The 16601-nt window shown below is 53.1% G+C and overlaps 1 protein-coding gene and 1 long non-coding RNA gene across 3 annotated transcripts; both read right to left on the minus strand.

Moving 5' to 3' along the window:
- Positions 1-697: 697 nt before the first annotated feature.
- LOC311528152 lies at positions 698-6281 on the minus strand. 2 transcript variants are annotated; one of them, XR_014713526.1, is made up of 4 exons: positions 6195-6281; positions 5285-5467; positions 3150-3854; positions 698-2641 (listed from the first exon to the last, which is right to left on the minus strand). It is a non-coding gene; the product is annotated as an uncharacterized lncRNA (long non-coding RNA). The 2 variants fall into 2 exon arrangements; XR_014713527.1 differs by lacking the exon at positions 6195-6281 and having other exon boundaries at positions 5285-5875.
- A 1029-nt stretch (positions 6282-7310) lies between these two features.
- Positions 7311-11624, minus strand: LOC311528575 (uncharacterized protein; the record flags this gene model as incomplete). Its single annotated transcript, XM_084643786.1, has 4 exons — positions 11409-11624; positions 9115-9590; positions 7804-8738; positions 7311-7415 (listed from the first exon to the last, which is right to left on the minus strand). The coding sequence occupies exons 1-4, from the start codon at positions 11465-11467 to the stop codon at positions 7311-7313; spliced, it is 1575 nt and encodes a 524-aa protein (XP_084499912.1). The 5' UTR covers positions 11468-11624.
- Between the last annotated feature and the right edge of the window lie 4977 nt (positions 11625-16601).

Consider the following 16601-nt stretch of genomic DNA (forward strand, 5'->3'; position numbering starts at 1 on the left):
GAAACTGAGGCAAAGGACACTGCCTGACGTGTTGCAGGGCGGGTGTTTGTTTATAGTCACATGCTTTTGAACTGTGGTTGTGGTGTCTTCCCAAATGTGTGCCGGGTCGCCATTTCCCTATTAGTAAAAGTGTCTTTTGCTACACACTCAGTGCTGGCGAGAGGGGGAGTATTGCCTCTTTGATTTGCCCATGGGGGTGGTAAATTTTCCCAGATTACTGGTTGGGGGCTTGTAGTCTGTATGGTCGTCCCTCCCTGTCAACCTCAGAGAGAGGCCATGCCTCCGCGCTGTCACCCACCTGTACAGGTGAGCTCAAAAGCAGGGAATTAGCTGCAGCTAGTATTCAGGCCCACTGGCCGGGTAGAGCAGTTAAGCAGTCTCTGAGCCCCAGGCCCTTGGTCAGAGCAGGGCAGCAAACAGTTAGTAAGGTATAACCAGATGATCGTCTAGATTACTTGTTGTGGCTCAAAACACTTGTTTTGTGTTGTTAAGAGGAACCCCTAGATATTGAACCCAGACCTTCTTGCTGCTGACTCCACCTGGCAGAAGGGTAACATTAGGAAAGGAATAGAAAATAAGACGGAAAATATCATAACCCTGTTGGCCTGGGGCCCCAGGGGGCAAACCTGCAGGGGGGTGGGCAGAGTCTGTGCAGGGGGGATTGCAGGAGGAGCGCTGGGGTGAGACGCGGGTCTTGACATGCTCAACCCAGGGTCACCGTTCAGTGTGGACTCTCCAGCACAGGCTTAGACACACTGAGCCTGCAACGCGAGTCCCGCACACCCCGGCTCACATTGCAGTGACTGTTACAGTCTGACGGGGAGACGGTTACACAACTTGTCTCCCTCAGGAACCTTCCTCTTCACAGAAAGTTTATTTTAAAGCGGAGCAACATGAATTCCATTTGAAATAGAAATAATTAGAGTCTATCTTGGGTGTCTATTCTCCAATACGCTACTTCTCTCAACCCCTTTGGAGTGAGGTTTTACTTCACCACTGCTTAATCCAAAGAGGCTGAATTACGTCAAATAACTTTTCAGAATCAGCCACCATTTCCTATAATACTGATGTGAAATAATAGATAATTTACAGTATTACAATACAATCAGGTTATCACATAATGAGTCTCTTATTCTGGAATGATGAACTTCGTGTTTAATTCCATTATCACTGGTAACAACAACATATTCAAACATGACAAAAACTTAACATATGGGTTAGTTTTCTCTCAATCCTCATTTCCACCCAATGAGTTCTATGTAATGCTCTGTTCTCCACTAACATAGGTGCCTTCCATTTCTGTGAGTTCATTTGTCTCCAGGGGGAGGTCTACACTGCAACAGGAGACCGTGATTGAGTCCAGGCTCAAGCCTAAAGCCCTTTGCATTTACACTGCAATTGTGCAAATCCAGAGCTTGGACCCAGGGTCCCAGGACCCTGCAGGGCTGGAGGGCCCAAGCTCAAGTTAAGCTGAGCTCCAAGGCTGAGCCCCATTGCTTTGCAGTGTAGATGCAGTCCCGCTTGACTGGGTCCCAGGAGTCAGCTGGAAGTATCCCACAATTCCATGGGACAAATTCCTCAGTCCTCTCTAAGGCGGCTGGAGATTTCATCTCAGTGCTCCCCTCCGGTTGCCAGCTGATGCCCCTGAGCTAGCGTGTGCCGCTCTCTGTCCTGTGGGACCCCTCTCGCGGGCGGGGTCTCCAGAGCCCCATGCTAAGGGGCTGATCTCCCGTCCTAGGCAGGGGGGACACGGCCATCCAGGTGAGGTGATGGGCCTTGAGCTCGGTGACCAGGAATGTGCCCTGCACTGAGCTGCCAGCATGGCAGGGGCTGGCCTGTGGGGGCAGGTGGGCTGCTCTGTCTCTCACTCAGGCCCCTCTGCAGCTTCCTGACTGGGAAAGTGACTTTAAAAGAGCATCTCGATGGCCAGGGGTCGATCTCTTCTGATTGCTGAGGGGAAGCTGCCCGGCCCACCCTCCTCGTGCCGTCCCTGCAGCGCGGCCTGGCTTAGTTCACTGGTGCAGGGACAGATCCCTGCTGCACCGAGGAGTGTCACGGGCGAACGGCTAGACAACGCCAGGCAAAACAAGTGTCATGTGACCCGCACAGCCCCTGAGCTAGCGCGAAGGAGACCCTGTGCCCACCCCCTGCTGCCACTGACCGACCCCTGCCGGCCCCTTCCAGAGAGTAATGGGGGCATGTGCTTCCAGGGGCCTTTCATCGGCGGTTATGCAAACTCCGTGACATAAGTGGGTCAGCATTGTTCCTGCCCCTCTGCCCCTGCCCCTGCGGCTGTTGCAAAGAGGCCCGGTGGGCTGGGGGCAGGCGAGGGAGGGGAAGGGGAATGGGCAGTGTGGGGGAGGGCAGCCACGGGTGGGCAGGACCTTGAATCAGCGCAGGCTGAGAGTTCACTTTCTGCACTGTCCCCCAGCTGCCAAGGGGCCAGATGAAGCCCAGCGCCTCCGTGAATCCCGGCTGAATGCTGGGAACGGTCCCGCACACAGATAAGGAGAGTCCTTCTCTCACCCTTCGTGGCAATGGAGACCCCAACCCCTGCTGGCTGACGGGGCACATGCAGCCGAGCCGGGCGGCGTTGGCGAGGAGGGGGACCGCAGCGCCGGCTCCTGGAGACGTTCTCTGCCTAGGACCAGGGCCGGTGCAAGCACTAGGCGAACGAGGCGGTCGCCTAGGGCGCCAAGTGGTTGGGGGCAGCTGTGGAGCGGAGGTGAGCTGGGGCAGGGGGGTGGGGGAGGGCCGCCTGCAGCAAGTAACGGTGGGAGGGGTTACAAACAGCTGATTGGCGCCGCGAGCCTGGGAGGCGGGAGAAGCGGTGGCGGTGGCGTGATCGGGGAGGAGGCGGAGCAGAGGTGAGCTGGGGCGGGGAGCTGCTGCACGTGGCTCCCCAGGCCGAGGGGAAGGAGGGGGCGGCGGGGAGGTGCCGCAAGGGGGCTGCCCGGGCTGAGGGGAGGGAGGGAGGGGGCAGTGGGGAGCTGTCGCGGGGGGGGCGCCTCAGGGCGCTGAGGGTGGCGGTGGGGAGCTGCCATTGGGGGGTGCCTCAGGGTGGGGGGGGCGGGGAGCAGCCGCGGGGAGGAGGTGGCGCAAGGTGGAAGTGTCCCCTAGGGTGTGAAACCTCCTTGCACCCGCCCTGCTCAGGACAGTTCACTGTGTGCCCGCGCTGTGCAGCCTCCACGCTGGAGTCGTTACTCTCCGTCCTCGCAGCCCGAATGGAATTACATGTCACAGCCCTGGAGCGGGAAATGCCGAAGAAACCCACCGCAGGAGCATCGAACCTCAAAAAGGGGAACTGCACAGAAATGGGAGGCTAGTGAAATGGAAATTGAAAGCAACATGCCAGGGTGAAATGCCAGCAAACGGCAAAGAGACTATTTAAAAACACCATACTAGAGGCTCACACTAAACCTATACCAAAAATAAAAATACCAAAACCAGCATGAGGATCAAAAAAATGCCACCATGGCTAAATAGCCGAGTAAAAGAGGCCCTCAGTGGCAAAAAGTTCTCCTTTCAAAACTGGCAGTCAAATCCTAATGAGAAAAATACAAAGAAGCAGAAACACTGGCAAGCCCAGTGAAAAGTAGAAAACGGCCGGCCAAAAAAGAGTGCGAAGAGCAACTAGCTAAGGCACAACAACTACCAGCAAATTCTTTTTTAAGTCCAGGGGCAGGAAGTCGCCAAACAGTCAGCAAAGTCACGAGGCGATCGAGGTGCGAAAGGTGCGCTCCAGGAAGAGAAGGCCGATGCGGAGAAGCGAAATAAATTCCTTGCTTCTGTCTTCACTGCAGAGGATGTGGAGGAAATCCATACACACCAGCCCTTCTTTTCGGTGACAGATGCTAGAATCAAAGAACAATAGAACCGTGGGGTTACAAGGGACTGCAAGGTTCAGGGAGGGAGTTTGGGTGCAGGAGGGGGTTTGGGGTGTAGGCTCTGGGAGAGAGTTTGGGTGCAGGCTCTGGGAGGAAGTTTGGGTGCTGAGTGCAGGCTCTGGGCCGGAGCATGGGGTTGGGGTGCACAAAGGGGTGTGGAAGGGGGCTTTGGGTGCTGGGTGCGAGAGGGGTTTTGGGTGCTGAGTGTGGGCTCTGGGCTGGGCCAGGAGGTTGGGGTGCAGGAGGGAGTGTAGGGTGTGGGGCTGGACCAAGGATGAGGAGTTTGGGGTGCTGCAGGTTGGCTGCCCTGGGGCTGCGGTGGGGGGCCAGAGGGGAGCATTCCCACCAGGGACAAGAGACTCACCCAAGCCCCGCCAGGCTGCTGATCGGAGGTCCTGCAGGATAAGCCCCACCCCCAGATTCGACTCGGAGTCACCTGCCGGGGGGCAGGGGGAGGCTGCCATGCACCTCCTCCCTCTGCAGCCGCAGCAGCTGCCCCCGGCGCCGCTCCCTTGTAGCCCGCAGTGGCATCAGCCGTCAAGGGAGCGCAGCGTGGAGCTGCAGCGGGAAGGCAGGTACGCTCGGGGGAGGCACGGGGGCAGCAGGCAGGGCTGGGGGAGAAACCTGGCCCTGAACATTGGTGGAGCCGGGCCCCCCGGGCCCTGAATTTACTGGCTCATGTAACTCACTGCCCCGGCAAGGTTCATCTGGTCTAACCCCTACCAAGAGGCAGGACTTTGTGTGTCTAAACCACCCATCTTCTCTCGTCCAGCTGGGATCCCTTGACTGCAGCAACTCCCCATATGTCCTGGCTCTCCTCTTTCCCTCACATCCTTCACTTCTCTGGCCATTGGTTTGCTGTATCTCTGAACCCTCCCTCTGTACGCCCTAGCTCCAGCAGCTAGTTACCCAGGCTACACTCCCATTGCCATCCGTGGGGGTATCCTGGGCTGTGAGGGCTGCAGGTTTTGGCCCATGGTCAATGCACATGCGATGGCTGCTGTCGACCTACGCGGTGACTCCTGCAGCCCATCGCCAAGCTGCTGGGCCATATTCCGCAGGGTGGCCTCCCTGGCTGAGAAACTGGGAGCAGCGAAACCCTGGGTTAGAGAAGGAAAATGTCCCCAACAGAACACTCTGAAAATGGCTCCCAGAAACGTCCCAGTGACACCCGACTGTGCAGCCCTGGGGATCTCTCGCAGCAGTTCTCCTGCTTCTTCATTGTCACCACGGGCAACAGTCTGGCAGTGGGAGTGGAGAGGGGGTGGCTACAGGCAGAGCTTTCCATGGCTTCCAGAATGAGAGCCTGACAGGGCTTGTGCCCTTGGTGGAGACGGGCCAAGATTGAATCCCCACCCGTGCCCATGGTGTCTCTGAGTGGCCATGGCTTCCCTTACCCATCAGTGCAGGCTTTTCAGGAGGAGAAGGAGAACCTGGCCATGGAGGAGGCAGCCTCTCTGGGTCTAAGCAGCACCGGAGCCGGATGGGAGCTTCTGGTATGGGAGGTTTCACGTGGGGTCCATGCAGCTGGAGAGGACAGAGCTGGGCCCAGAGTCCTGGGGCAGCTCCTCAGTCAGTTCCTGTGAGACACAAAGGAAAATGTCAGATTCAGGCCCCACAGAGCCCTGGGCATTTCCCAGAGAGGCTGGCCAGACACAGCCAGCAGGATCCTCTGGCAACACAGCTGGGCCCTGCTCTCCCGATTCCTTCCTTCTCTTGGCCCACCCCCAGCCTCTCTCAGCTGCCCCCTACCTTTCTATCCCCAGCCTCAGCTTACCCTCCACTCCCATGATTCCCCACCTGCCTCCTAGCGCTTACACCCAGAATTTCCTCTTGGCTGCTGCCCAGACCTCAGCCCCAGGAATCCCTGCTCTCTGCTGTTGGATAGGGGCAGGAGGTCCCAGGGGCAGTCAGAGGACAGGGAGCTGTTGGATGGGGCAGAGGTTCTGTGGGGGGTGGTCAGAAGACAGGGAGCAAGGGGGGTTGGAGAGGGGGTGGGATCCCGAGAGGGGGCAGTCAGGGGACAAGGATCGGGGGGGGGGAATTGATGGGTTGGGGGTTCTGGGTGGGGCAGTCAGGGGGTGGGAAGTGGGAGGGGGCAGATAGGGGGCAGGGGCCAGGCTGTTTTGGGAGGCACCGCCTTCCCTACCTGGCCCTCAGGCCAAAAAGGTTGCCCACCCCTGTCCTAGAGGGTAAGTGTCCCCATGAGGTGCTGTGAATCGTCCTGGACAACCCCCTCTGCAGGGAGCTGGGATGGGCAAGGGGCAGGATGGACTTATTTCCTACTAAGATAGGTAACGTTTGTACCTTGTCACCACCCTGGAGATGTTCCATGACAACCTCTGGGCAGCTTCTTCCATGTCCAGATCTTCCCCCTCCTCCACTTCCTCTTCCGTGTCCAGGTCCTCCCCCTCCCCCACTTCTTTCTCCGTGGCCAAGTCCTCCCCCTCCTCCATGTCCAGGTCCTCCTCCTCCTCCGGGGCAAGGTTCCCTTCCTCCTTCTCGTTTTCCTCTGTGGCCAGGTTCTCCTGCTCCTCCTCTTCATCTTCCTCTATGGCCTCATCCACAATCTCCTCCTCTCTGGCCTGGTCCTCTTCCTCTTCCTCTTGCTGCATGGCTATATCCTCCTCCTCCATGGCCAGATCCTCCTGCTCCTCTTCTGTGGCCAGATCATCCTACTCCTCCAGTTCCTCCTCTTCCTCTCTTGTCAAGTTCTCCACCTAATTGATAGACAAGTCTTCATCATCCTCCTCCTCTGCAGCCAGGTCTTCCTCTTCTTTCTCCTCTTCCATGCCCATGTCCTCCTCTTGCCACCTGGCCAAAGAGGAGGAGGAAATGGCCATGGAGGACAAGGTCATGGAGGAGGAAGACAACAACCTGAGCAAGGGGGACCTGGCCATGGAGGTGGAGGAGGACTTCGTCTTGCCCTCCTCCTCTTCATCCAAGTCGTCCTCTTCCGCTTTCTTCTCTATGACCACATGCTCCATTCCCATGGCCAGATTCTCCCCCTCTTCCACTTCCTCCTCTATGGACAGGTCCTCCCTCCCCTTCTCCGTGGCCAGCTTCTCCTCCTCCTTTTCCTCCTTCTCATCCTCCTCTCTGGCCAGGTCCTCTTGCTCCTCCTCCTCCATGGCCAAATCCACCTCCTTCTCTTCTTCTTCCCCCTGCATCGGCACATCCTCATCCTATTCCATTCCTGGGTCCTCCTAGTCTATTGCCAGATCCTCTTATCTCCTCTTCTGCCTCTTCTTCTCCCCCCTGCATGGCCACATTCTCCTCCTTCTCCTCTGTGGCCAGGTCCTCTTCCTCCTGCTCCTTCTCCATGGCCAGATTTTCCTCCTTCTCGTCCTCCTCTCTGGCCAGGTCCTCTTGCTCCTCCTCCTCCACTACTTCTTCCCCCTACATCTGCACATTCTCTTCCTCCTAGTCTGTAGCCAGATCCTCTATTTCCTCTTCTCCCTCTTCTTCCCCCTGCATGGCTACATCCTGCTTCTTCTCCCCTCTGGCCAGGTCCTCTTCCTCCTGCTCCTTCTCCATGGCCAGGTTCTCCTCCTCCTTTTCCTCCTTCTCGTCCTCCTCTCTGGCCAGGTCCTCTTGATCCTCCTCCTCCTCCATGGCCAGCTCCACCTCCTTCTCTTCTTCTTCCCTCTGCATCCACACATCCTCGTCCTCCTCCATTCTTGGGTCCTCCTCGTCTATAGCCAGATCCTCCGTCTCCTCTTCTGCCTCTTCTTCCCCCTGCATGGCCACATCCTCCTTCTCCTCTCTGGCCAGGTCCTCTTCCTCCTGCTCCTTCTCCGTGGCCATGGTCTCCTCCTCCTTTTCCTCCTTCTCGTCCTCCTCTCTGGCCAGCTCTTCTTGCTCCTCCTCCTCCATGGCCAGGTCTACCTCCTTCTCTTCTTCCCCCTGCATCCACACATCCTTGTCCTCCTCGTCTATAGCCATGTCTTCTACCTCCTCTTCTGCCTCTTCTTTTTCTTGCATGGACACATCCTCGTCCTCCTCCATTGCCAGGTCCTTTTCCTTCTCTTCCTCCTGGTCCAGGTCCTCCTTGTCCTCCTCTGTGGCCTGGTCCTTCTCCTTGGCCAGGTCCTCCTCTTCCTCCTCTGCAGCCACGTGGTCCTCCTCTTACACCTGCTCCATGGCCAGGTGCTCCATTCCTGTGGCCGGGTCCTCCTACTCTTCCTCCAGAGGCAGGTGCTCCTCTTCCTGCTCCATGGCCAGATCCTTCTCTTCTTCCTTTTGCTCCATGATCAGGTGTTCCTCCACCAGGGCCACATCCTCCTCTTCCTTTACCTTCTTCTTCCTCCTCCTTCTCTGCAGTCAAATCAGCTTCCTCTTCTACGGAGAGGTCCTCCTCCTCCTCTGGAGGAAAGTTCTCCTCCTCCTCTTCTGCAGACAGCTTCTCCTCCTCCTCCTCTTTTTCCTCTTCTGCAGACAGGTTCTCATCCTCCTTCTCCTCTCCTATCTCTTCTGCAGACATGTTCTTCTCCTTCTCCTCTTCCTCTTCTTCCTCTTCTGCAGACAGCTTCTCATCCTCCTCCTTTTCCTCTTTTACGGGTATGTCCTCCTCCTCCAACTTCTCCTCTGTGTCCAGGACTTCCTCTTTAGTCATGTCCTTGTCCTCTTCTATGGCTAGGTCCTCCTCCTCCTCTTTTTCTGTGGTCAGGACTTCCTCCTCCTGCTTCTCCTCCTCCTCTGTCTCTAGCTCTTCCTCCTCTTCCTCGCCTTCTGTGGCTGGGTCTTCATCCTCCTCTGCCTTTTCCTCAGTGGCAAGGTCCTTCTTCTCCAACTGGTCCATGGGGGTCTCTGCGTCAGAGAGACAAGGGCAGAGGGGGACTCTTGCTGCAGCTGGGGGGAAGAAGAGGAAGGACAGGGGTGTGGTGGGGAGAGAAGATTTAATGTTTCCCCCTCCAATGTAAGCACCACGTGGCAGAGAGTTCCCCACACTACCCCTCCCACAGACCCCTCAGCACCATGGCCCCATGGCAGATGGGGCCCTTCACTGTCCCATCCTCCCTGGGACTTGCCCCAAAGCATCAGGATCCCACTTCCCAGTAGCTCCCCCCATTTCCCGCTGCAAGGGGTGGCTCTGCGACTCCCGCTGACGTCATTGGGCTCAAGTGGCTCAGGCCAGAGCCCTGGGTTGGGGTCCTCCCAATGACTCAGAGAGTGATTGGGTGTTAATGGCCCCGTGCTCCTCCCCGTCCCTAGGGCGTCTCCTCACCTGCAGTGGAGGAGCACTCAGCTTCCATGCTCCAGGGAGCCTCCAGGGAGTGGCCGCTCTCCCCTCCAGCACCAGTTGAGCTGCTGGGGCAGCGATCCTGCCCTGGGGATGCCTCCTGCTGGTCCACGGGGCTGGGCTCCTGAGGGCTGGCCTTCCAGCAGAAGCAAACCCAGAGCTGCATTGCCTGGCTCCTCTCGTGGCCTGGGTCCTGCCTGCCCAGACTGAACTTGGGCCACCTCCATCTTGGCCTGGCTGTTGTGTCTCTCTGCTCAGCACCAGCCCTGGGAGCTGGTTTCCTCCTGGTGAGCAGGGCCGAGCAGGTCCATCTCCTGGGCTGTCCGGGAGCTGCTTCCCATTCCATGGGGATGGAGGGGCAGCTCTCTGTCTGGGGATGCTGGCAGCTGCCCCCCTCTGGCTCTGGGGCCACCCGTGGAGTCTTCCTCCCAAGAAGCCTCCTGAGCACCTCCATCCTGGAACTGAGCAGGGAGCAGCCGTGAGTCTGGGGCAACACAGCCTCTCGCCAATGGGCCTGTCTGCCCCCCAGCTGGGGTGACTCCCTGTCATCCCATGCCTCCCAGGGGGCATCTGGACTGGGATCTGCGCACACTGGCAGGGCTAACCCTGCAGGCTGCTCCCAAAGCTCCCCCAGTGTTGGAACCCCCAGGGAATCTCATCCCTTTAGAGCAGTGGGGTCACTGACAGAGACCTGTAGTCAGTCTGTCTGCATCCCCAGGCCACACTCCCTCCCTGGCCTGAGAAGGCAGAGAACCCGGGTGTCCAGGCTTCACTCCTGAGCCAGTGGCAACAGCAGACAGGTGCCCCCTGTTCCCCAACCCCAGCTCAGCAGCTACCAGCTAGTGGACATCCCAACTTCAGCCCCCCACTCCTATCCCCGCTCTGCGCAGCAGACCGTGGGCAGGCCCCCAGTACGGAGCAGCTGGGTCAGGGATGGCTCCAGGGGGCGGGGGGCAAGGAGGTGGGAGCTGCAGTGGAGCAGTGTGCTGGGAGGAGGGGCACCCTTGCCTCGAAGGCACACAACGGCGCCCCCAAGCACAGTGGCCTGGTGTGCTATTAATTCTCATGACAAAAAATAATGCAGTAATTTGGTTTGAGTTCATCACATGCATTAACTGCAATTAATTGACAGTCCCAAAAATTAGTTTCGATTACAAATATTTGCACTGTAAAAAAGATAAAATAGTGCCATGCAAATGCCTGTTCTCACGTTCAGGTGATCTTGGAAATAAGAAGTGGGCAGCATTATCTCCTGAAAATGTCAACCAACTTGTTTGTCTTTGCGATTGGCTGAACAAGAAGCAAGACTGACTGCACTTGTAGGCGCTAAAGGTTTACGTTGGGTTGTTTAGGAGTGCAGTTACGTAAAAACCCACTACATTTGTAAGTTGCACTTTCACGAGAAAGAGAGTGCACTACTATACTTGTACGAGGTGAATTGAAAAGCACTATTTCTTTTATCTTTTTTATGGTATAATAAAAAATAATCATATACAGGGAGCACTGTACACTTTGTATTCTGTTCCAGACGGGTGGCCGTGTTAGTCTGAATCAGCAAAAATAACGAGTCCTTGTGGCACCTTAGAGACTAACCAATTTATTTGGGCATAGCCCACGAAAGCTTATGCCCCCAAAATTTGTTAGTCTCTTAGGTGCCACAAAAACTCCTCCTTGTTTTTGTATTCTGTGTTGTAATTTCAAATCAATATATTTGAAAATATTAAAAAATCCCAAAAGATTGATAATACGTTGCACTTGGTATTCTATTATTGTTTAAGAGTGCAATCAAAACTGTGGTTAATTGACAGCCCTACTTATTGGCTTTGGATGGAGCCCAGCAGAAAATCAGTAGGAATTCTTTCCCAAACACTCACCCACTGGCCTTCTGAGCTCAGAGGGTTTAATGTACCTTGTCTGATCAGGACTCACTACTGCCAGGAGTTTGAGAAGTGTCTATCCCTTCACTGGAGAGATTGGATAGGCGAGTGGCAGCCTGTAAGTCCCCCTCCCCAACAGTCCGCACAGCTGCTTGGAGGGGGTATCACGAACTCTCGTGATGGTAGTTGCGGGTTCTGGCAAGCCAGGGTAAAGGATTTTTTGGATAAATGGATAAGGAAGAGCCAGGGCCCATACCAGGTGCAGGGGTCACCCTGGGATGAGATTAAAAAGGAAATGGAGGCAATGTTAGGGAACCCAGAGGGATGGGGGATGGTTGAGGAGCCCACCCTCCTTGGTATATGGGTAGTGGAAGAAGGTCTCTGCCCATGGGGACTGAATACCTTTCAGGGAAAGGAGGCACTTCAGTCCGCTTATGAGAGGTTTGACATAAGGGCAGCATTACGGGAAGCTGCCAAGAATCTTTCAGGTTTGGTGCTGCTTCAGCAAGGGCTGCCGAAGGGTTGTAAATTAGTTAGGGGAGTGAAAGATGATTTGGCAAAACAGGGTTTAAAGTCCAAAGCAGAGTTAACAGACTACCTTTAGAGACTGGAGCTGGGACTTGGTCCTGCGGGAGTGGAGAGAAGGAAGGGGAAGAAAAAAAAAAGTTTCAAAGTGCAACCTGCCTTTCCACACTCTTTTGTTTTTCTGAAGTTTTAATAGAGGGTACTTTGGATACGTATGTGAGATGTCAAGAAGGAAGTTTTTGTTTAATGATAAAACCCAGTTATATAAATGTAACTGTATGTGCAACTCTGTGCAGTCACATTGGATGGAAGCCTGGTCATTAAATTATCCAAAGGGGTCAGGTCGAGTGGCTACTACCACCACTACGCTTCTGTCCCCAGAAGCCTTTACAGCTATTCTGAGGGAAAATGGGCCCTTTTCCCACAGAAATGGTCTATAAGGGACTGCTGCAGGCAGCAGGCAGAGAGAATCTGAGCAAAATTATTTGACTATTGGGTAATGCAATCAAAATCACTAAAGGACGTAAGGGGTTTCTATTGGAACTTAACTTGGCTGCCCCTGGTTGTGTCTAGTTGTACAAGATGGAAGTGTAGTCGGGGTACAGTTGTGTAGAAAAGAGTAATCAGAGTGCAAGAAATGTTAGGCAAAAGAGAATTTTCTGTGTGCGCACAGGTAAAAGAAAAGGAAAAGGGGAGGAATGATGGGAACACTGAGCCTTGGGGTGGCTCTGGGGGATCAGATTGTTGCTCTGGTGGGTGTGCATGAAAACTCTGTGGGCATGGGAGGCAGTTACACCTTGTGTAAAATTAGTATGGCTAATATAATATTATGGAGGTTAAACTATCTGGAAGGAATGTTTGCATTTTCCCAGGATGTGTACAGTGCTAAAATCTGAAACTGTGTCTCAGCTGTTACCTGAGAATAAACTTAAAGCTTGGTACAGCAGAGAAACTATTGCAAACATGGACTGTTGTACAAGAGGGGAAACTGAGGTACACCACCTCATGAATTTCATAAATGACCAGTGAGTGGGGTAATTCACTAGCCTGACTATAGAACAAAATAAGGACAGCCTGGAGGTAATTCTTCTGTTTTTCCTGCAATTAGCAAGGACATTTGTAAAAGAAAGTGGTATTATCATTAATAAGCAATAATCTGTCCCCACCAGGGGGGTGGAAATTGTTTCTTTTGTTTTTCAGACACTCTACAAGCAAGCTGGCGCCAGCGGAAGAATAACTCAGAATACCATGGATCTATGTTTTGTGTTGTTTGTCTGGTGGTGTTTGTCTTGTTGCTAGCATTGCTGTGTTTGAATGAACAGAAAATCTCATGATGTGGGTGGGGGATTGTTAGGATATAGATATTCAGGCCTGTCTGTGAAGGCCTAGACTCTAAGAATTTAGGTGTATTCTTATCACTTGGCTAGTGATAGAGGTATAAAAGAAAGAATCAAAATCACTGTCTGCCGGTGTAAGGGCCTTCTCTTACTGTGACAGTCTGAGGCCCTGTTCTTAGGCTAAGGCCTTTGGCTAAGCAGCAGAGGCAGCCATAAGCTGGGAAGCGACTGGTCACATCCTCACATTCCAAACTAGTCACATTGAAATAAGGTGCTATTCGGCTGTTAGGCACTATCAGGACAGGATTGTATTCCTATCACCTCCAGAGAAAGGGAAGTGCCTAGAAAATGTAAAAGGAAACTTAGTTTGATAGCATCCTGTCTGGCAAGAACTCACTTATCAATAGCTGGGATGTGAAATCCTCACTTCTGTGTTGTCTTGTCATTGTAGTTCCCACTTTGCTATTGTTTGTCTGTATAATCTCTGTCTGGTTCTGTGATTGCTCCTGTCTGCTGTATAATTAATTTTGCTGGGTGTAAACTAATTAATGTGGTGGGATATAATTGGTTACATAATCATGTTACAATATGTTAGGATTGGTTAGTTAAATTTCAGGAAAATGATTGGTTAAGGTATAGCTAAGCAGAACTCAAGTTTTACTATATAATCTGTAGTCAATGAGGAAGTGACTGGGTGGGGATGGGGGTGGGCATGTGGGTGTGTGAGATGGGAACGGGGAATGGGGGTAAGAAAATTGGAATCATGTTTTGCTAAAGGGGGAAATGGGAACAGGGAATGGGAGTAAGGAAGTTGGAATCATGTTTGGCTAAGGGTAGGAATGGGAACAGGGACACAGGTGTAAGGCTCTGTGGTGTCAGAGCTGGGAAGAAGGATACTAAGGAAGGAAACTGGAATCATGCTTGCTGGAAGTTCACCCCAATAAACATCGAATTGTTTGCACCTTTGGACTTCGGGTATTGTTGCTCTCTGTTCATGTGAGAAGGACCAGGGAAGTAAGTGGGTGAAGGAATAAGCCCCCTAACAGGGATGGCTTCAAAAGGCTGACCGGGGGGGGGGGGGGCGGGAGATGTGTATGGGAACGCAAATGCTCAACTAGGAGGCCAGCACCTGTGTAATAGCTACCGTGGTACCTGGAAATGGAATGGCAACTAAGGTGGTCCCCACAAGCCCTATGGAAATAATGAGAAGGGGAGGAGCTCACTGGGAATCAATGGAGGGGTGTGTAAAATAGTGTAAATCAACAGACGATGTTTGGATGTGCCCTTCTATGCCTATGGAGGAGCAGAATCAATGGCCTATGCAAGGGGTGGACAATTGGGTGTACTGTGTATAAGGGGTTTTGCTGGGAATGTACATATTACTGGGGGCACAATTATACCAGCCCATAACCAAACTACACACATCTACATGCTGCTATGTGGACTTTGGTGCACAAATGGATCTGTGAATCTTATTGCTGTGAATAATCAAACCAGGGCATACTGCCTGATTCCATACCAAGTGGTCAAGCTGGTTTGGACAATATCCCATTTCTCTGTGAACATTCAGTGGATTTATGATATGGACAAAAGCAAGCAAAACCTGCAGGGGCAGCTTGTTGCAACTGCCAGCAACTGGACACATCAGATCGTCACCCTGTCAAAGGAGGAGAGGCAGTGTTTTGGGGGTGTCTCAGATGTTGGACCATACTGCAGTGGTCAGGACTCGGTGTTGCTGTGGATTTTGTATTGTTAACTGTACTTGTGTTACGTTGCATACGGAGATAACCTATAAGTAATAAGCCCTCCAAACCCTGCAGTGTACTAGACAACCCGGACCCAACCTTCTCGGGCCCACTCTAATGGGAAGTCTGGAACACTACTTGGAATAGGTGTGGTATGCCTGTATGAGAGAAGGTGCAGGGCACTAGACTACACAAGGGGCAGTGGGACAAATGGAATATCGACACCTTCCACCTTGATGCCTGGCCCAATCAGGAAATATGTCACCATATGTCCTATGCTTTTCCAGGGATACCTGGGCAGGAGGATCCCAAAAGAAAAGAAAAGAAAGGGATGGAGTGTTAGGATATAGATATTCAGGCCTGTCTGTAAAGGCCTAGACTCTAAGAATTTAGGTGTATTCTTATCACTTGGCTAGTTAGAGAGGTATAAAAGAAAGAATCAAATTCACTGTCTGCCGGTGTAAGGTCCTTCTCTTACTGTGACAGTCTGAGGCCCTGTTCTTAGGCTAAGGCCTTTGGCTAAGCAACAGAGGCAGCCATAAGCTGGGAAACGACCGGTCACATCCTCACATTCCAAACTAGTCACATTGAAAGAAGGTGCTATTGGGCTGTTAGGAATACAATCCTGTCCTGATAGTGCCTGTCACCTCCAGAGAAAGGGAAGTGCCTAGAAAATATAAAAGGAAACTTAGTTTGATAGCATCCTGTCTGGCAAGAACTCACTTATCAATAGCTGCGATGTGAAATCCTCACTTCTGTGTTGTCTTGTCATTATAGTTCCCACTTTGCTGTTGTTTGTCTGTATAATCTCTTTCTGGTTCTGTGATTGTTCCTGTCTGCTGTATAATTAATTTTGCTGGGTGTAAACTAAATCAGGTGGTGGGATATAATTGGTTACATAATCATGTTACAATATGTTAGGATTGATTAGTTAAATTTCAGGAAAATGACTGGTTAAGGTATAGCTAAGCAGAACTCCCCATATAAGTTTTACTATATAGTCTGCAGTCAATCAGGGAGTGGGTGGGTGGGTGAGGAATGGAAACAGGGAATGGGGGTAAGAAAATTGGAATCATGTTTTGCTGAAGGGGGAGATGGGAAAAGGGAATGGGGGTAAGAAAATTGGAATCAAGTTTTGCTAAAGGGGGAAATGGGAACAGGGAATGGGAGTAAGGAAGTTGGAATCATGTTTGGCTAAGGGTAGGAATGGGAACAGGGACACAGGTGTAAGGCTCTGTGGTGTCAGAGCTGGGAAGGAGGATACTAAGGAAGGAAACTGGAATCATGCTTGCTGGAAGTTCACCCCAATAAACATCGAATTGTTTGCACCTTTGGACTTCGGGTATTGTTGCTCTCTGTTCATGTGAGAAGGACCAGGGAAGTAAGTGGGTGAAGGAATAAGCCCCCTAACAGAAGTGACCTGCCCAGGGCCCCACAGCAGGGCAGTGGGAGGGCCAGAAAGAGAAGTCAGTAGCCCTGCAAGCCCTGCTCTGAGGCCTAGCTCAAGCCTTCTCCCTGTTGCCTGCGGCTCAGTGGAGCTTCTTCCCTGCGGGGGACGGAACCAACCTGGGTCCTTCTCTTGCCACCTGCTGACTCTGCCCCCAGGGGCCCTCTTAGCACCTGAGTCTCAAGGGCTGCTGTGCCCTGGGGAACGGTGTCGTGGGACCTGGGGAACGGTGTCGGGCCCGATAACAGACTGGGATTGTCCTCCATGCACAAGGGTTCAAATCGATCACAATCCCCCCAGTAACAACACAACAGGTCAGGGAGCTAATTCAGGAGAGGGAAGAAAGGCCTGGGGCTAAGGAAAGAACAGGAGCAACTCGACTAATAACCCACCAACAATAACAGCATTTACAAGGGGCCCAACCCCCACACAACCAGCTCCCTCCCAGCGGACAGACGTGGCCCAGTGGCCACCAATAGGGTTCAAAGTCTCCTTTTGTAGAAGAGTGGGAAGGTCAATGGGCAATACCACCAGTCAGATC

This window comes from Lepidochelys olivacea (genome assembly GCF_965140295.1).
Source record: "Lepidochelys olivacea isolate rLepOli2 genome assembly, chromosome: 11".
Taxonomy (NCBI): domain Eukaryota; kingdom Metazoa; phylum Chordata; order Testudines; family Cheloniidae; genus Lepidochelys; species Lepidochelys olivacea.